We start from the raw sequence: 20,562 nt of genomic DNA on the forward strand, positions 1-20,562 counted from the left end.
ATTTGGAGAATAGTTTCTGAAGAATAGATTTTGTGAAAAAGTGATTTTGAGAAGTGAGAGTGTTTGGATAATTGTTATCAGAAGCACTTTTTACATGTGCAAATTATTAAAAAAGGCATAAGTTAATATGATAATTACATAAAAAATAGATTTTATGATATATTTTAATTTGAAAAAATAAAATTGTTAATAATATATTTTTTATCAACATAATTAATAATACATAAGATAATATAATTAATAAATAATTAATATGTGTATATATATTTATAAGATATAAGATTAAATATGTTTATAAAAAAATAATTGAGGGTGTTAAAGTCATATTATTATTGAGATCTACTCTCAGGCTGTCCCTCGTACTGCGTCTGACACAATAAGAAAGAGATGAATAATTGGAAAAGGTATATTTTTCTGGGCAAAGAAAAACAACAAAGCACATATCCCATAAGCTCTCACACTCTCCCTTTTTCTCCCAAAAGTAAAAAATTTTTGCTTTTGTCAAAACCATGGTTTTGATTTTTTTTTTTATGGTGTTTGGGTGATTTTTTCCCAAATCATGGTTCGGGTCTTCATATACCGTAAAAACACTTCTGGAACCATGGTTTTATTTTTATCCAAACACCCCGTAATCGAGTATCTAAGTTAGAAAAAGTTATTTAAGAGCCGTGCTCAAAAAAATTGATGAAAGCTTTGTTTGAAAATTTTATTAGCTAAAAATATTTGAATTGAAATACTATGTACTAATACTTTTTATGCATAAAAATATTTCATGTTCTTCTGGTTAATAAAATTTTTAAACAATTCCAATGTATTGAAAACATTATGATAATAAAAACATATAATTTAAGGGAATAATGGTTGAGCTTTTTTTTTTCAATTATCCATGGCAAAAACTTATTTTACTTACAAGAGAAATGTAAATATCCCATTACCTTATAAGTTATACTACCATGTCACTAATAATAAGTCACTTGTATTTTAAATCCGTAAATCAAGAAATACATTAAATTAATAATTTTTTTTACATTAAGAAAGGGTATTAAAACTGTATTTTATATTTTCTCTCATCTATTTTTTTTCCTGCATTTATTAAGTGAACATGGGTAAAATTTAAAAAAAGAAAGCTCATTAATTACTTTATAGGTGAATTATATTTAGCAACAAACTTTTTTTTTTTAACAAGTGAGTGTCTGAGTGATAAGTAATGAATCATTTATTTTTTCGCCACAGCATATTTCATTAACTGTTATTATTTATGATTTAGATTCTTTTGTCTGTTTATGTTTTTTAATGAAAAAAATTCTTTATTAGTTAAGTTTTTTTTTTCGAAAAAAAAAATTCTGGTCATGTTAACTGAAACACTAAACTTTCTCATTTTCGCGGCAACTTTTATTAGTTCGTGAAAGGAAAAGTATCAATTTTTCATAATTCCGCATTATTAATTGAATCGATCCGACAGTCTGAAAGTTGAAGGACGCTTTCTTGTTTTCTATCTCCAGTTACAAACTTGGAGAGAAGCTATCAAGCGAATTTGTTTCCTCTGGCGTACCAGCAATTCCGTTCGTCGGTTTCAGTCTGATTTCGTTCTTCCATACTCACTTTGAGACCACGTTCTTGTTTCTTCTAACCGTGTAGTTGCAGATTAGGAGTCTATTTACTCTTCCGATAAGAAAGTTAACTAAGTTAGTTAATTATAAAAAATATAACATGTTTTTTTTAAAACACCATAATCATCTTTCTTAATATCCTTCTTCCCTCTTTTACTTGATTATAATTGAAAAAATATCTATAAGAGTAATTTAAAAAAAATTAATAAATACAAGAAATAAATCTTGTACTTTACACTAAAATCAACTATTATTTAGTATTTTTAATTTCATCTTCATAACACATATTTTAGACGTTTCTCTGTTTGGATGTCCGTGTTTCTCTTGCGTCCAAATGTGCCTCCTTAATCTTGTTTTGCATCCTTTCTCTTGACACAAAGAAAACGCCAGCATTCGATGGAAAGGTGTTTGATGGTTGGATCTCAATGATGACTGTGAATACTCTCCGCTGCGGAAAGAGGAGCATATTTCTTCTAATTCCGACTTGTTTTGATTATAGCCTTGGCTATTCTCAGAGAACCATCTATTACGCACTATCAGGTGACTTACGTTTTATAGAGAGTATTCAAGGGTTTGCGCAGCTCCAAGATTCGACCCAACTTGACGAGCATGTCTTGCTCTTGGGAAAAAAGAAGAAGCAAGAAAAGCATTCCGAATCTTAAACTAATTAGAGAATGTATAACGATCCTTGGCTTGACATGGATCCACAAACCAAAGTTTAAAATTCACTAGCTTTTCTTCCCCATTTTTTTTCCTCCGGGAGTATGGGGACGGGTGAGAAAGAATTGGTTGGATTGGGGCCTGTTCTATGTCGGAGCTTTAGACACGTCCACTTTTTTCACGATATCCAATCCAAGTATGGGCTTGGACGTGTATTCTTGGCGTTTCAGTAACAATACATAAGAATTTTGGGACTAAATTTTCTCTCTCCGTAATTCCTTCAACAAAGATCATAGAGGTTCTGATAGTATATTATAACCTGAACGCTCGAGGAAACTACATTCCAAAAGCTAGTTCCCAAGAGTCTCAGGTTCATATGAGCCTCATGCTAGTATGGAAGCGATGCTTTATTTTTATTCCCTTGATGGATAATTTTCCAGGCTTGGTAGCTCTCAGAATCAGCGTTGTATTTGTGTTTGATTATTTACTTGTGCAAGTGCTTTATGTCAGACGCATAGTTGCAACAGCTGAATGGGGTCCCTATTCATTGAAGATCGCAAGCTGAGCACCATGTATATTACACCTGAACTTTTCTTAGCTTCGACTGCCACGGGGCTTAATGAAATCCCCAAATTTGTCTTGAAGCTTGACATCATTTGCTTTTATTTTCATATGATGGGATTTATTTCTTAAAATCTCACTCACTCCAATGACACAAGGAATTTTGCGGGAAAAGTCACGGACAATCCTGCGGACAAGCTGGTAGCTATCGTTGATGAGAACAGAACTGCTCACATGTTATCAACTTTATATGACAACCCAGGCAAGGCTGCATAGCTCTACAATACATCAGAGCTTAATTACGAGGGTGATTGTGATGTTGTGGGAGGACCTGATGCCAAGAAGCCTCCAGATTCCGCCCTCGCTGAAACTTTTGCCCCAGACTGTGGTGTGAGATCATCAACACTTGCTCTTATAACTGGTCGGTTCCTAGGCTGCCAGACTAACCATGTTCAAGCTGCCGATGCAATTTCTGAGATGCTCATAAGAAGCCAGAAGAACTTAGACATACTTTACAGTAAGAATCACATTCAGGTGGGAGCAGCTGTGACGGGCACTGACGGAGGTTCTCCTTACTTTTGGTGTGTTTTGTTCCGCAATGGCAATCCTAACAGCACCTTTGTTTTTGAGAGTGGCGCGCCTGAGATAACAAGACCTGGCTGCTTTAGCGGGGCTAATGATGAGCGTAGTGGTGCTCGTCGTTGGGATCAACTTAGTGGGATATGGCTATTTGCTTTTACACTTCTGGTTGCTTTGGTATTTGGTTCTAGTTTTCGATCGCATGTCCGAAACAATTTGGATGCTGCTGATTTTAGTGGAAGTCCAATTTGTGATGTTTGGCAGACTTAAGCAATCAGCTTTTTCTATTTGTCCTCTTTCTGGTATCGTTTTGTCATTTGCTTAGAGGCCTATGCCAATTGTGTTGCATCATTTGCTTCCTTCATTCACTTTGATGGGCCAAGGGTCATGTTTGACTTAGAAGCAATGCAATAGCAAGTTCTAAGTCCATGACTTTCCAAGCCCATCCACACGTCCATCAAAGGCTTTTCAGGCCCAAGCATGGACGTCCCACTCTTTATTTAAGGAGGAGGAGAAGAAGAAAAGGTACAGCATGGCAAAAAAGTCACAAAATCTCAGAAAATATTCGACACATTAGTACTGACTGCTGATATGATGACAAAAAACCTTGCATTTATATTATAACTGCTTAAATTATTATAATGCATGTTGGGATTCACGCGATATTCTAGTAAACCAAACATGCATGAATAATAATGATCTCTGTATCCCTTTTTTAAAAAGTTTTAAAAAAAAGGTGATCGGAATAATCGCCCCAAACATGGCATATTTTCAATTCAGCTCATGTAATTATCTCTTTCATTAGTTTTATTCTATCCTTAATCATCTTTCTCTCTCACATCTGAACGATCGCAAATAATCCGAAGTTGAACTTTGTACAGCGCAGCAAATCAAGAACGAGCTTCTAGAGTCTTTTACATTCTTCTTTCTTCTTGACACACTATATATCTTTTGCTGGTACTGGATAACAGTTATTTTGCTCCATTGCGATTCAATTACGAATATTTTTTACACTGGTTGCTCTATAATTATCGCTTGCATTCATGATCGTATGCTGTTATACTTTCTCATGCCACCTACTTGAAATCACTATATTTTTCTCAAATGGCATGGCTATGTTCGTCAGGGGTAGATATTTACGATTTAACGATTAACGACTAGGTTACCCTAAGATCTCAATTCTCAATGATTTATTATGCACCGGTGTTCCTGCGGCTCATTTTACCGCTGTAGTTTCTGAAACAAAAGCAAATAGGAAGAATAAAGGGGAAAAATTACATGGAGGCAGCAAGTCAGTATCTGATTCCCACCTCTATAATGTTTTTGATATGTGTGGATAGAGGTTTTAATCTATACTTGTATCGATCATACGAATTGAAATATCACAAGAAAACTTCAATGCAAATCACAATTATGGATGAAAAGGGTTTTTTTTTTTTTTTTTTTTTGGAACTCGACAATTTGAGACGATAACTCATTTGCTCTGTCACTCAAAAGCAGAGGAAGAGTTCTTGAAAGCATTTGATATCTTGGAGTACAGTTTGAGTTTCCCAGCTCTTCACTGAGACGATTTACACTTCAAAACCAGAAAAAGGAGTATAAGAATCATGACAATACCTCCAGAAGAACCACCGACCCGATGAATCCAGTGACGATCAAACCTGGTGAAACTCCTGTCCAAGCAAGCCGATGAAGCCACGACCAAAATCAATAGAAAAAGCAAGAGAGGCAATAAAAAAGCAAAGTTGATAGATTCCTCTTCATCTTCCAACTCACTCGCGGTTTTGCGGTCTATGTAGAGAGGAGAAGCCACAGCTAGCACCGCCATGCCTATGAGTGCCAGCCTCTCGTACGAGGAAAACCTTCTCCTGCTACTACTTCCAACCTCCATTCAGACCACAGACGAAGCACCTAGCTTTTTTAGGTTCACTCTGTTCTTAGATTTACAACTTTTATGGTGAAACTATCGCGGAAAAAGCCACTCTTGTGCGTGAACGGAATCCTGGATCTTGCTTTGCAATTTATACTTTTAGAATCATCAATCACTGCTACGCCGTACGTTGCCAGACCTCAATGGATAACCTTTCACAAAAAGTTAATAATGCTAATGCAGGGCCAGGGATTTTCCTTCCATTCACAAGAGGTAATTGCGATCAGTCGCGTTTATCAAAGGCTTCCATGACATAAAAATAGTCGTACTTCAGACTACTATGGAGAAAAGCCACAGTGCTGTGTAAATTATCCCTGTGCTGAAGTTTCCACCGTCTGCTTAGCATCATTTATTTGTTATAATGTGAAGAGGTAAAGCACGCGAGAGTTATAGAAGCGTGTTTTTTGGCAGAAAATTCCGGTCTCTATCGGATGGAATATTTTTCTGGAGTCAGAAATGGTATGTTGGAATCACAAAAACTATAGGTGGCAGCTTATTGATGAAGTTGGAGCTGTTGGATTGTGTGGATGTGAATAAGATTCCCCATTAGCAAAGCCAATATTCGGGGCTGTGGAAAATTTTTTTTATTTGGAATCCGATACCCTTGTTGCCGTGGAAGCTCGCTCCGGCCCTATCAATTGATGATCAAACGCCGTTTGAATGCGAGCGGTGTTAAAATAGCCTAGCATTGTAACTATTGAAGGTCCAAATAATTAACGCTTCGTGCGAGTTTTTCGTGCAGAGATCTCAGTCTGCGTTTCAGTGGCCGGATGGTTAGAGAGTGGGTAGCAAGACACTCCCACACCTTTAGGTCCTGGATCCAAAACGCGACATGCTCGTCCTGGGCAAACCCCGGATTAGTCAGTTACCAAAAAGGTGCCGGATACTGGGGACTTTAAGCCAAAAAAATAACTCCGCGACTTGATAAATGAGTATGTGAAGGTTGATTTACTCCTCTTATTCAAACACGAACAAACTAGTCAATCTGTGAGGCGAAGGTAAATTTTAAAAAAAAAAAAAAACCCTTAATGGATTATGATGTCCTTGAGTAAATGCAAACAATTGACAGGCAACCATATTCGCGTGAAATCTCTTCATTTTGATGTTTTTTTTTTTGTCAGCAAGCATCTCAAACCTATTAAACGCATCGAATAACTCCACTCGTTTGTAATGCAGACTCAAGGACAAAAGTTAGATTGAATAACATAATGAAATAATCAATTACAAATCTTAATTTTGATATAGGCCAAGAGTCATATATGCCGTTTGGCAGCCGGAAGCCAGGAAGCGATGGCCGGGTGTAACTCTTGATATCTCACCAATCGCAGGCTCAAAAATTGTGCAGCCTGGCTGAAAGCATCATCACTGGTAAGGAACAGTAGAAACTAAACAGATGAAAGCACCTGTGGCTAAGAGCTAATATGTTCTAATTGACACCACCGGAGGTCCTTGACCTGATCCCTTGAAGCCTTCTCATCCATTTCTTCTGCGTACTGGTGAGATCAGTTAGCTGTGATGGAGGTACAGAACTATGTTGGGTTTGTCCTTGAACCGGAAGCTCAGCAGGAAGCGCAGCAGCAGTACTGGTGAATGCATTTAGAACCAAGAATGCCAGTATGGGTGAGAGATCCAGTGTTCCTCCAAGGGGGGGAATCAGTCCTCGGAATATATTCAGATACGGGTCACATATTGTGCTGAATAAATCCATAGCCAATCAATATTAATATAGTCGTATAATGTAATGTGTACACACAGACACAACAATATCCGTAAGTTATAAGTAATATTGATGGAAAGAATGCTAACCTGAGTGGACTAACAATGGCAGGGGGAAAGTTTGGAAACCACGTCAGAACAAGCCTGACAATCAGTAATGTGTTGTAAATATTCAAAAAATTCAAGATTCCATTAGCGACCACTAGCCCTGCCACTGAATCTCCAGGTAAAACAGCAGCGAAATTATGGCCAGACAGCAGGTTCATCTTCTTGTAGTTACTGCGGCGAATCTGAACAAAAGATCAATGAGATGCAACCCAGGCCAGTTAATATGAAAGAAACCAGATCGTATGAAATAAGATTATTCAAAGAAATAATATACAAGAAACTTATCGCGAAAGAAAATGATATCACCTGGGCGCAGAAACTCTGAAATTCACAGGACAGAGAAAGGACTTTCTTCACAATTGGGTTTTCACAAGCGAGTAAGTGAAGCACTCTGAAAAACTTATCAACAGCCGAATTCATGGACCTGCGAAGCTCCCGAAGGTTGAGACTTCGAGAAACTAAAGTGTTGAACTTGGAGGTGGGTACTCTTAAAGATGGGAGCGCAAATGGTGTCTGAGCAGTGACCCAAGAGGGTTTCAAGCAATCAGACACCATCTTAGCCTCTAAGCACATATTTTTGTCAGTAGACGTTTCATTTACAGCCATTGTTCTTCGACTGAAAATGCTCGACGTTGCAAAACAATCAACAATGGGATGGTGGCAGAAGAAGATAACGCTTGAAAGTGGAAGACAAAATCAAAATATCTGCTGTGCAATCTCGACCCCATTTCCAAACGACACCGTTTTCGCCAATGGGTGGGGTGACGAGTTGTCGTTCAGCCTTTGCTGTTTTCGCCGCCGAAAAAAGACATCTATGGATACGCATACGTCCACGTGTAACGGACCCTTCGGGAATATGAATAATCAGGACGCGTGTCGCATTTTTATTGTTTGACTTTGATGGCATAACGTCTCTTCTCTACCTTATTTTCCCGGTAATCTGAAATTCATGAAATCCTCGGCGTCCGCTGGTGCGCTCTCACGATCGTCTTCATCTCTTTCCTTCCCCCTTTCTTCTGCCGCCGGTCATGACGGCTCATCTACTTAGACACTCTTTCTCTCCTCAACCTGGGATCTGTGTCAGTGATAGAAGAAACCGCGATGTCCGCGGAGTTGACTTCATTTCTCGACTGCCAGTGGAGCGACATCGCAGCTTCAGACGCCGGAGCATTCTCCCGCCGCATACAGGTCCAAAATTTGTCCTATTCAGCTCCCTTGAAACTAGAATTGACTCCACCAAAACAACATTGCAAGCGCCGAAAAAGAGCAAGGATTCGCCCGTTTTATTAGATGTCACTGGAATGATGTGTGGAGCTTGCGTCTCACGAGTTAAAAACATTTTGTCTGCCGATGAGCGAGTGGACTCAGTTGTGGTCAACATGTTGACTGAGACCGCCGCCGTTAAGTTGAAAAAACTCGACGTAGCACCGGCTTCAGTTCTGGAGAACGATTATCCTGAAATAGTAGCCGAGGCCCTTGCTGGTAGACTGACTGAATGTGGTTTTCCCACAAAACGCAGGGCGTCGGGTACAGGAATGGCAGAAAATGTTCGGAAATGGAAGGATTTAGCGAAGAAGAAGCAGGAACTGCTGGCGAAGAGTCGGAACCGTGTTGCCCTTGCTTGGACTTTGGTGGCGTTGTGCTGTGGATCTCATGCTTCGCACATTTTACATTCTTTAGGAATTCACATTGCTCATGGTAAAAATGAACTGTTTATAAAATAATTTAGTCTCACTCCCAGTGGATTTGGAGGATCATGTTGGCAGTAAATTGATATTGTTAACTGAAAATGAAAATCTACTGCTCCGCCAAATACTTCAGACAGCCAATTCCAAATCTAACCCTACAATGAATTCCATATCTCCTCCTCCAGCAGTGACATTCCATTTTTGGCATACGCTCTTCTAAAGGAGACTTCCCATTCCCAGCAACGATAATCCAATAATGTCTTACTCGCGCATTACGATGTTCTTGATTTCCTCATTGCCCTCATATGCCATTTTATTTTGCTATGCATGTTTTTTTTTAAAGTTCTGTTATTCCCTGATGTCCCTTTTGGCCGCAGAGTTTCACACCTGACGAACAAATTTGAGTTGGTCAACGCTAACTTGCTTTGCGGGTGGTCTATTGTTTGTAGGACCTGTATGGGAAGCTCTTCATAACTCATATGTCAAAGGTGGTGTAGCTTTGGCAGCTCTGTTGGGACCAGGTCGAGGTTAGTTCGTATCACTTTTCTATTACTAGTATTTGAAACCCTTCTGAATAACCATGCATTGTATTATTAATTTGAGTAATTGCTGCAAATTATCTGATAAAGCAGATTTGTTTGACGGGAGAGGCAGCATCTTTGTTCTTTACTAATTAACGACGCTTATGTAGATTTGCAGAATATTTTGTTTTACTTTGTAATCCTGTTTGTTCTTGGGGCTTGTGGTGTCCCAAATAATTCGAAGTGAATCTCGAGATGGAAATTTTGTGACTGAACTAGCCATTGTTTCAGAATTACTGGTCGATGGCCTACGGGCATTTACGAAGGGATCACCGAATATGAACTCTCTTGTGGGATTCGGTTCTATTGCTGCCTTCATTATCAGTTCGGTGAGCCCCTGTCAAAGTTTCAAGTGTTTCATTGAGTTACAAAATGGCATTGGCATCATTTCCTTTTTTTTTTTATCGCAAGTGATGTAAATTTGAATTTCATCTTTCCTGTAGATCTCACTACTTAGTCCTGGGCTGGCATGGGATGCATCATTCTTTGATGAGCCGGTGATTTTCTTTACTTTTTTCCCACAAGCCAAGTTTGAATGAGCTATGCATCCTGGCTTGAGTTTAGTTTTTGTTGATTTAGTAATTTCTCACTTGTCAATTGCCATTTCTGGTGTTTTAACTTTTTCTTTGTGCTGCTAGCTCCTCATGGAGGATTTTGTTTTTTAGTATGCAGGTCATGCTTCTTGGTTTTGTACTTCTAGGACGTTCCTTGGAAGAAAAGGCGAGGATTCAGGCATCTAGTGATATGAATGAACTTCTCGTAAGTAGTCTTCCTCCTCCTTATATACTTATTTTATTTGGCAGAAGGCATCGGCAAGTTCTATGTCAAGCATGAGACTTATGAATTGCTTACACACACACACACATGCCATTTTCATTATCTTTCCTTGAAGTTACAAGACACTAGGTTAGGGAAGTTTTCTCTATCCTTGTGTTGCATCATTTGACTTTTGTTAAACAAATGTGTTATGTGGGAGCGCTAATAAAATTTCTCCTCTAATTGGGTTGGCTTATTTATTAGAAAGTCATGAGAGGTCTTTTTGCCTAAACGTCATGCCTGGCTTTAAATAAAAATCTTTTTTGAATATGTTTTTTAATTAGTGTGTAGTCATTAATTAATCTCGTCTTGCTAAAAGGATCACTCCACATTTCATATTCCCTTTTTTAATAATAGTTTGTTGATGCAGCAGGTAAATACTCATTTCTCTTGTGTCATAGTTAAGCGTCCTACCTCAGAACTAATTTCTTTGATTTTAAAGGGTGCATGGTTGTGCGTTATGAACTTATGATGAGGCTAACCTGTGAATGGGTCAGTAATGGTTTTCAATTGTATAATTTTAAACGGATAGAACATAAAAGTAGTTTCATTTTTAATCTCCTTTCAGTTCTTGTCATTTTCCCTCTTAAACATGGACAATCCAAGTACTCGAAATTTGATTGGACAAAAAAATGTGTTCTATTTGAGAACTAAGCATGATATTTGCAGTTTTTTGATTGAATTATGGGTAACAAATAAATAACAAGGTTTAGTTCAAGTAGTTCAAGCATGAAAGTTTTGGGAAGATTTATATTTTACTTTGGAATTTGATTATACAGTCTAACACTATTTTATTATGGTGGATGTTTTGCTAGTCACTGGTTTCAACTCAATCAAGACTTGTGATTACTTCCTCAGAAAGTGCTCCATCTGCAGCCAGTGTGCTTTGCTCTGATGCGATCTGTGTTGAAGTCCCAACTGACAATATTCGAGTTGGTGATTCAGTGTTGGTGTTGCCTGGAGAAACTATTCCTATAGATGTAAACCTTCTTGTTGTTAATGAAATTTTGTTAGGACTCTAAAGCCATACATGTGCAGTATCTAAGTCAAGGCATTGGGATTGACAAAGCAGATGCTTAATCAACTAAGACCCTATGTCTCACTTATGAAACGGTGACAATAATTGGCGAGAAATAATAGCAAGTGTTTAACAAAGCGGCATTTATATGCATGAAGCTGGAAGACCTTACTTTCTGATTTATGATGGAATATTTTTGAAACATGTTGATTCATTTGGTACCAACTTGCTAATATTAATTGTCTCTGGACAGGGAAGAGTCATTTCTGGAAGAAGTGTAGTGGATGAATCCATGCTTACAGGAGAATCACTTCCTATGTATAAAGAAGAAGGCTTCACAGTTTCAGCGGGAACTATAAATTGGGTATGCTCTTAGACTTAAATTCAGTACAAGGTTTTATCCTCTATCTAACTAGATTAAAATTATGCGGCCACTCCATCATGTTGATTTTCTTTTTCTTTTATCGAATTTGATTGGATGACCATGTATTAATATTCCTATTTCAGGATGGCCCTTTAAGGATTGAAGCTTCTTCAACCGGCTCCAACACAATGATATCCAAAATTGTCCGCATGGTTAGTATATCATATTATAATTACTTATTGTTGAAAAACTTTATAATGAATGAAGCGATTAGATTTTTCAATTTTGGTAATAATGTAGTTTCGTTCATCCATAATTGTTGTTAGGCACTCTTATTTAATTCATCAATTGAAGCTTCTTACTTTTTGTGAAATGAAATTATTTGTTTGTTGAAATGTTTAGGTTAGGTTCTGTTGACTTAAGATATGTAAAAATCGTATATTTGTAGAAAAAGCTTTTGCACTTTGTTGCATCTCTTTTTTGCAATGTTCAGGTTGAGGATGCTCAATCACGTGAAGCACCTGTACAAAGGCTTGCAGATTCAATAGCTGGCCCGTTTGTATACAGTGTTATGACTCTATCAGCAGCAACATTTGCATTTTGGTAAGGATATGTTCTTACAAGCCCTATTGCCCTACCAACTTTCATATTTGATAGGGTTATGTATTTGGTTTCAAATGGTGGGAGTTGGGTCTGACATATGATGACTATTATTATTACACGTGTTGATGTAATTCAACTAAAGATTTACTATTTACTATTATAAATATATTTTTTCCAAACTAGAGTTTTAGCATCTATTTAATATTTTCTCTAATCTTATCCAAGTTTTCTTCAATTTTTTTCAGGTACTTAATTGGGTCACATGTTTTTCCAGATGTTTTACTTAATGATATTGCGGGCCCAGAAGGAGATCCTTTGCTTTTGAGCTTGAAACTTTCTGTAGATGTCTTGGTGCGTATTGTTGAACTCAGGGTCAACCTGATTCAAAATTATTACTCTAGAATTCATGAAAGCTACATGCCTGTGTTCATTGAATTGCTAGTCATTAGTAAAAAAATATAGTTTGGACTCATTGTATAATCAAATCTAGATGGGGTGCCAACGGCTGGTGTTTGTAATATCGTCCATCAGAAAGAAACTGATTTTATTGTTCAATTGCATGAGTTGACGAAACGCAAAAAGTGAGGAAGAGGAATTCAGTCAGGGCAGTCAACTGAGTCCAGATTAACTTCGTTCCAGGAAAATTTAAGTTTCATGCAGAAAAACAATGAATGTCATCTTTTATACACTTTTGAGTTGAAAATTAAAAAGTGTCCTGTGGCCCTTTCCAGGTTGTATCTTGCCCTTGTGCACTGGGCCTTGCCACACCCACCGCAATCCTAGTTGGCACCTCACAGGGTATGTTACCTTTATGTTCTGCATTAACACACACATGTGCGCAAGGTTAGCTGAATTTGCTTCAGTCCTTGTATATTTGTGTTGATGTAAGCCTGCTTATTGTTCAATTAGAGAGTCCTTTTTGTTGGTTCAACTTCAGAAAAAATTTATAGCAAGTTGCTACAAGCCTACGACATGGTTTGATATGAAGCATTTGTGGCAGTCAATAGTTGTGGACCTTTCTTGAGGTGTGCCTTCACTAGTTATTACTGACGGGCAATTATGTTTTTGAGTGGGAGGGTGCAAAAAATGTTCTTATTCATTTTCTGTTCCTTTTCTTTGTTTATATATTATTGTTTCTGCATTTCTCTCCATTTCATGCTTTTTACTACTAGACACTTAAGGTGAATTGTGGTTCCTTGAATTTGTCGTAACTGAGCCAAAATATGGTATATGCTATTGCCATTTGACTATGAACCATGAAGTAGCTGTGTCTTAACGAGGCATAAAGTTTCTTCTCCCCTCATGAACTTGAATTTATGAAATTTTCAAAGATATTACTGTCTTAGTTTGATGTTTTCAGTATGCTCTGGTCTTCGTACTTTAATTTTCACCCTGACTATGTGTTGCCAATGAATAGGTGCAAGAAAAGGACTTCTCATTAGAGGTGGAGATGTGCTGGAACGCTTAGCTAGTATAAACCATGTTGCTCTAGACAAGGTAAATCCCACAGACTCTTCTTATCTGTCTCTCTCCCCCTCACGCAACTGTGTGAAAGGTTGTTCTGAAGATAACATCACATTAAAATTTCAGACAGGAACCATCACCAGAGGAAAACCAGTTGTCTCTGCTGTGGGCTCTTTTAATTATGAGGAATCAGAAATTCTTCGGATTGCTGCTGCAGTGGAGAAAACAGCATCTCATCCAATAGCAAAGGCTATTATCAATAAAGCTGAGTCATTAGAATTGGTCCTTCCAGTCACAAAAGGGCAGTTAGTTGAGCCGGGTTTTGGAACCTTGGCAGAAACTGATGGACGGTTGGTTGCAGTTGGTTCCTTAGAATGGGTACATGAACGTTTCCAGACAAGAATGAACTCAACTGATTTGAAAAATCTGGAGCATGTTTTGATGAATAAATCATTAAATGATATGCCTTCAAACTATTCAAAAACCATTGTTTATGTCGGACGGGAAGGAGAAGGCATCATTGGTGCCATTGCTATATCTGACATTTTACGTGATGATGCTAAATCTACGGTAATGAGGTATATTTTAACTCCAGAACTGAAATCTATAAGTTTCCTCAGGGTGCTAACTACTGATTTTATACCAAAGAAGCTAGATTGCTCCCCACCTTTTCTTTTGAAAGGGTGCGTAGTCGCCTAGAATTATTTTAACCTGGCGTAATCTGTTAATTGAAGCTCAACAAACAGTTTTATTATAATATCTACAGTGTGCACCCACCTTATGCTGAAACTTAACATTAATTAAGAAAATGACCAGTGGCAAGAATCAAACTCTTACTCCCTTCATCAGGCGACTCTGATACCATTTCAAGGATTATATTTCTACTCAAAAGCTTAAGTTATTATGCGAAGGTTCATGAACAATTCTATTATAATCTCTAAGAATAACTGTAATGGAATTTATATTATGGTCTCTCTATTATCTTCTTGTTTCTCACATTGATTACTTTTTAATATATGCCTATGATTTCCTCCCATTTAAGTACAGAAGTTTTAGAAAGTTTTGACTTCAAACTTAGTGTCAGACTCATCTATATCTGAGTTATGCTAATGGAGCGTTGACATCAGGCTAAGTTGCTAAAATTGACATCTAGATTTTTAAGTTCCAAGCTCAATCCATTTCCTGTGTCTGATAGTCTTTTCCAAATTCAGGTCGTGTGCTTCTTTTTACTGCTTTCTTATTGCATTATTTACTGACAATGTTGCCTTTGGAAAGACTCCAGCAGAAGGGTATTAAAACAGTCCTCTTATCGGGGGACAGGGAAGAGGCAGTGGCAACAATTGCAGAGACAGTTGGGATAGAAAGTAGCCTAGTCAAAGCATCACTGTCCCCACAGCAGAAATCTAAATTCATTTCATCTCTCAAAGCTGCTGGGCATTGTGTTGCAATGGTATGATGGTATCTATCTTCACCTTAATTCTCTTTGGCTTTCAATAAGCTGAGATATCTGCTATGTTCAAAGGTGCACTAAGCTCCTGGACTGGGGCCAAATCTGATTTTTTTAATAAACATTGCACGTATTGCCAATGACTGCAATGTAAATTGTTGTTGCATGTATTGCCAATACCGAGAAACGGATATCATTTTCTATTCTTCTTTCCAATTTTATCAGATATGTATGCTTACTTTGCATCTGTTAAAATTGGCATATGCCAGCAGCAGCAGCTCTGCAGTTGACTCATGCAAATTGTGGATGTCTAACCTTTTCTTATGCTATACTACCTCTAGTCCTTAGTATAACTATAAGAGCTAGATAACTAATTTGTAAATATTAAGAAAATTAGTTAAGTTAGTTATTTGTAATTAATAGACGTTGTCTTTCCTAAAATACTCCTATTAATCATGTGCATTAAAACTGCTCATTGGTAAAGACTCCTGAACATGTGCAATCACTATAGGGATTACTTGGGGGCAAAACGAATAAATATTAGAGACAAAGTTGATAGAGGTTTTATATTTAGAACCAAATTGATATTTGATTTTTCTTATTGGCCTGTTGATTTTATTGAGTTTTCCTTGTGAGAAATGGCAGTCCTACTGACATAATCATTTTTCTCAACTTTAAGGTAGGTGATGGGATAAATGATGCACCCTCGTTGGCTGTAGCTGATGTTGGGATTGCTCTGCAGAATGAAGCTCAAGAAAATGCTGCATCAGATGCTGCATCTATCATACTTATTGGGAATAAAATTTCGCAAGTAAGTCCTCCCCGGTGTCCTGAATTTATTACATCCATTTTTTATGCATCCCATGTTTTTAGTGCGCACTGTCAATGAAGTGATAGCTTTATAAAGCGATTTACGTGGGGGATGCCATTCCGTTGGTGTAGCTTTTTCCAGGGGATAATGCTTTGTGTTGCAGTTCTTTGTTATGAATGAAATTGTGGGGTCTCATTCTCTCTGTACTGAATATATTATTATGGTACCGTGAGTGAAGTGATCTTTACCTGAAATGATACTGGGGGAAGAGGTTCATGGAACTGCATTTATCTTTGCATCCTCTTGGACTTAATGAAAATGCGCACCTTCTGGTACCATTATCAAATTAAGTACACGGACATTGCAAGATATGGAAATTTGCACTCTATGATAACATGATCAAATAGTACATAATCGTTGCAAGATATGTCCGCCTTGGATAGTTGATCTTTCCGGCAATCTTGGATGCTCCAGATTGAGAAACTACTGAGTTTGGAGGGAAAAAGTCATTAATAAATATCAGTCTTGATTTTAGACATAAACTTTGTGATGGTACTGGCCTTTTCTAAAAGTTGAAATTGACTTCTTTACTAATGATCACCAAGGCGTGGGAGATTCTTTAGCGGGATGCATGTTCATTATCTTTTGAAGGCATCCTTATTACTCTCCAACTCATATATTCAACGTTTTCAATCTGGTAGGTTGTAGATGCCCTAGAACTCGCACAGGCAACCATGGCAAAAGTGTACCAGAATTTGTCATGGGCAGTCGCTTATAATGTTGTTGCCATCCCCATTGCTGCTGGTGCTTTACTTCCCCAATTTGATTTTGCTATGACACCTTCACTTTCAGGTGAGAAAGATTCCATTATTGATAGTACAATTAGAGAGAGAGTGTTCGCAATTTTGACAGTTTACTTTCTTCTCTTTTTCTTTCCGTCTTTCTTAAGTGTTTCGTCGTTTTATTGTGGTCTTTGGACTGCAGAGTATCCAAACTTATTCATATGATAACCAAACAAATACAGCTCTTGTACTTCTTCTGATATACAAATTTGTTGCATCGACAATTTTGTTTCCAAAGATTGGTTCTGTTTATCACCCTTATTTTTTATATGGCAGGGGGAATGATGGCTTTAAGCTCCATTTTCGTGGTTGGCAACTCACTGCTTCTACAGCTTCATGAGTTCAAAAACAAGCAATAGGGGCTGGCTCCAATCACTTTTTTAAAGAGATCTATCCATTCATACACTTATACGTGTATAATCGTAAGGAGATGCGTCTTTGGCGATTAAGTTCGGCATTATATCAGATTATCAGAGAACCACAACCATCAAAGCTCTTCGTCTTCCTGCATGTGGATGTGGTTACTAACGTGTAGATTGTACCAGCTTTCATCAAATTGCTTCTTCTTGTATAGAAACCGGGAGGAAAAATATAACTGTTAACTTATTCTTTGGAGAAATTGCTGCAGCATGTGGTGGTTTCCCTGTCTTTTGTTTGTCCTTTTTACCAACTGGATTTTGTTTATCACGCTGTTTATGGAATAATGACTTTAAAAAAAAATGAATAATGACGAAAAAGGGCACAACATGCGTTGGTTTCTTTTTGATGGAACGTTGGTGTCTAATTTGAAAATATGCTATTGTTATTTATTAATGCTCAAGTTCAACCAAGAAACAAACTACTCCTCCGGTCCTTAATATAGGATTCAATTCTTGAGTTGGTTTTGGTCCTAAATATAAGACTCATTTTTTATATTTATCAATTTTCTTTAAATTATCCCTATGGATATTCCCTCAACTATAATCAAGTAGAAAAGAGAGATGGGGTATTAAGAAAGATAATTATGGTGTTTTAGGAAAAAATGTGTCATTTTTTTATAATTAACTAACTTACCTAACTTTCTTAATCTAATCAAATTAGTTAAATGGGTCTTATATTAAGAACCGGAAAAGTATATGCTTATCAAGTTATTTTGAATGATGATCAAAAGCGGAATCATATACGCTGTTTGCATCGAAAATAATGTAATTGGAAGATAAAGAAACGCCAACTGAATAATTTAGTGATCCTGTTAACTAGCGTAATAAAAAGAATAAATGAGATATTAGAAACCAAGATGAATCTTGAGTTGTGGCTGAGAGTGTGCACCGTGAAAAGCGCCAGGATCGTTCAGAAAACCAATTTTAGGGTTTAAGGTGGAAAAAGGCCACCAAGAAGAGTAACAGGGTTGAAGGAAAGTACAGTTGGAAATATTCAAATGTATAGAAAATATGGAGAGGTGAAATATTGCAAATATAAATGCGAGGTATAAATTTCATATTAGTTTTTGTTACTTTTGATTTAAAAATATATTTTAAAAATTATCATATTCATTAAGCCGTCGTATTTATGAGATTTTTGTCAGATGACGCAGGCCGCAAGATCAGGATCGCTTAAGAAATGGTTGGTTATGATCAAGGAGCTCCGTATACAGTCAATTATGAGCTTTTACCCAAATAATAATCCTCAGAGAATCAACATGTGTCTCATTTATCATGCCTGAGATGGCATTGGCAATGCCAAAAAAAAAAAAAAAAGGCTTCCCACCATCAATTATCAAAGCAGGAGCATTTCCCCAAACAAAAAAAAAAGGAGACAAAAGGCAAAAAGAAAAAGAAAGAAATTATAAATATATACATTAAAAAAAAAAAAAGGGCATCTTGTGCAGTGGAATGGTTGTTTTAATACTCCTCCTCCGTTCTTATTATAAGAGACAAATAATCAAATACGTTGATAAAAAAAAACAGTTAAAATTAGTGAGAACAATTAATGTGTAAAAAGTATAATATTTTTCCAACAATGCCCCCATAATAAGGAGAGAGAGAGAGAGTATGAGAGGAAACAATTAAATTATAAAAGAAAGAGAAGTGGGAGGAGAGAGGAGGAGTTAGATAGGAAAGTTCTGAAACAAATAAAAGGTTGGGTAAATAGAAAATCAATACAAAAAAAATAGAGACAACTTTTAAGTGTCTCTTATATATAGGAACATGTATAGGCATCAAATGTCTCTTATAATAAGGAACGGAAGGGAGTAATATACAATAATAAATCTGAGCCAGTTAAAAAGAATGATCATACAAATGATGAATGGAGTACAAACTCGAAAGTGGGATATTATTTTGGGGATTCTTTCAGGATTGGTTCTGCTTCCACAGACGGAAATCCCAATTATTGAAATTGATCTGCAGCCTGGAATGGATGATGCGTTCGGGGAGAGAGAGAGGGGGGCAAATGAAATCGGGGAAGAGTGGGGCCCGAGGGGGAGCTTTAATCGGGACATTAAATGGGCACGTGATTATGGGCAAATATTGTTGAGGGAGGCTTGATGCACAAAACGCTTTGCAGTGTGAATGTTGGGCCACACTCTTCTTCCCCCCACTCTGTTTTGAAATTAAAGTCCTGCCAAACACCCTACTCTCTCTCTCTATCTCTATTATCTTCTGTCCTCCTTCCTATTCCATTCCCTTATATTTTAACCCACTTAATTTTTTTGATTAAAAAAATACTATTTAATTTCATGCTTTAGTTGTCGTTTCAAGAATTTTTTTTAGAAATATGCTAACGAACTTCTAAAATTGGAATGACTAATTGATGGGGGAGACTGCAAACCTTTTTTTAAAAAATATATATATAATAAAAAGGATAATAAAGAATTCAAAGCAGCAAGCCAGCAAGCAAATAGAATCAATAACCATAGCTTTATCTTAACAGGTGGAAATGGACCACTCAACTTTTAGACAAATTAACCATTAGAGATTCTGGCCATTAACTGTATTGAGTGTTGGGATATGATTCAAAGCAAATGCTGGGAAAAAAAAAAATCATGATAGTATAATCGGAATTTTGCCCATTCTGGTCATTTCAGTCAAATGAGAAATTAATGGACAGAGAATTGACAATTTTTCCAGTCAAATCAACTGAGCCAAATATATTTCATACACAAAACAAGTATATCTTCTTAATATGGCCAATATTAAGATTTATAATATATTATTATTTACATGTGCTGCTGAAAGAAGCATTTAATATAATAATAATATGGCAACTTACTCGTATATCATAATGAATAAAGCAGGGTTACATTTTGTCCGCACACGTATATTACATATAATATATAAGGGAGCCAATAAAGAGAGAAAGAGGGGTAATACAATGATGATCCCAATAATAAGAATGTAGGAAAGGAAGGCGCTGTTCCTAAATAAGCAAACATGCCTTAATGGGGGAACAGTACCTCGCAGATTAAGATGCGTCTTAAGTTAGTTAGTTATTTGCATATATAAAAACGCCTCCGTAACTAACACAAGTGGCCAACGACAGGCCCCCTGAAAAAGCGGTTATCTTAAATTAATTTCTTTTTTCAATACTTATTTAAAATAAATAAGTATTATTTCTTTTTAAATAGTTTTACTAATCAAATTATAGTTAAAATTATCATTTTCAAAATATTTAAAGCTACAACTATTAGCGGGTAAAAAAAAAAAGTACAACTATTATAAAAATAAATAAAATAAAGTGAATGCTTATATTTAAAATGAATTAAAAGTCCCTTAAATACTTACTGC

General features: G+C 36.8%; 3 protein-coding genes across 4 annotated transcripts; 1 reads left to right on the forward strand and 2 right to left on the reverse strand.

The window, feature by feature from the left end:
* Positions 1-4,750: 4,750 nt before the first annotated feature.
* On the reverse strand, positions 4,751-6,084 carry LOC114761803 (uncharacterized). The gene is made up of 2 exons (XM_028951238.1): positions 4,914-6,084; positions 4,751-4,873 (listed from the first exon to the last, which is right to left on the reverse strand). Exon 1 carries the CDS (start codon positions 5,299-5,301, stop codon positions 4,969-4,971), a length of 333 nt encoding a protein of 110 aa, XP_028807071.1. The 5' UTR covers positions 5,302-6,084; the 3' UTR covers positions 4,751-4,873; positions 4,914-4,968.
* Positions 6,085-6,504: 420 nt separating this feature from the next.
* Positions 6,505-7,839, reverse strand: LOC114761801 (ylmG homolog protein 2, chloroplastic). The gene is made up of 3 exons (XM_028951235.1): positions 7,471-7,839; positions 7,147-7,346; positions 6,505-7,034 (listed from the first exon to the last, which is right to left on the reverse strand). The coding sequence occupies exons 1-3, from the start codon at positions 7,768-7,770 to the stop codon at positions 6,767-6,769; spliced, it is 768 nt and encodes a 255-aa protein (XP_028807068.1). The 5' UTR covers positions 7,771-7,839; the 3' UTR covers positions 6,505-6,766.
* Positions 7,840-8,117: 278 nt separating this feature from the next.
* LOC114761809 (copper-transporting ATPase PAA2, chloroplastic) lies at positions 8,118-17,545 on the forward strand. 2 transcript variants are annotated; one of them, XM_028951245.1, is made up of 17 exons: positions 8,120-8,862; positions 9,302-9,379; positions 9,665-9,762; positions 9,877-9,930; positions 10,106-10,192; positions 11,065-11,229; positions 11,521-11,631; positions 11,775-11,843; positions 12,125-12,234; positions 12,480-12,585; positions 12,966-13,032; positions 13,652-13,731; positions 13,825-14,276; positions 14,974-15,148; positions 15,825-15,956; positions 16,658-16,808; positions 17,075-17,545. In XM_028951245.1, the coding sequence occupies exons 1-17, from the start codon at positions 8,193-8,195 to the stop codon at positions 17,155-17,157; spliced, it is 2,688 nt and encodes an 895-aa protein (XP_028807078.1). In that variant the 5' UTR covers positions 8,120-8,192; the 3' UTR covers positions 17,158-17,545. The 2 variants fall into 2 exon arrangements, 1 of the variants encoding a protein (XP_028807078.1); XR_003742187.1 differs by lacking the exon at positions 17,075-17,545 and having other exon boundaries at positions 8,118-8,862; positions 14,974-15,156.
* The last annotated feature ends 3,017 nt before the right edge of the window (positions 17,546-20,562 follow it).

This window comes from Neltuma alba, unplaced genomic scaffold (genome assembly GCF_004799145.2).
Source record: "Neltuma alba isolate B1F8T4 unplaced genomic scaffold, ASM479914v2 tig00011136_pilon, whole genome shotgun sequence".
NCBI lineage: Eukaryota > Viridiplantae > Streptophyta > Magnoliopsida > Fabales > Fabaceae > Neltuma > Neltuma alba.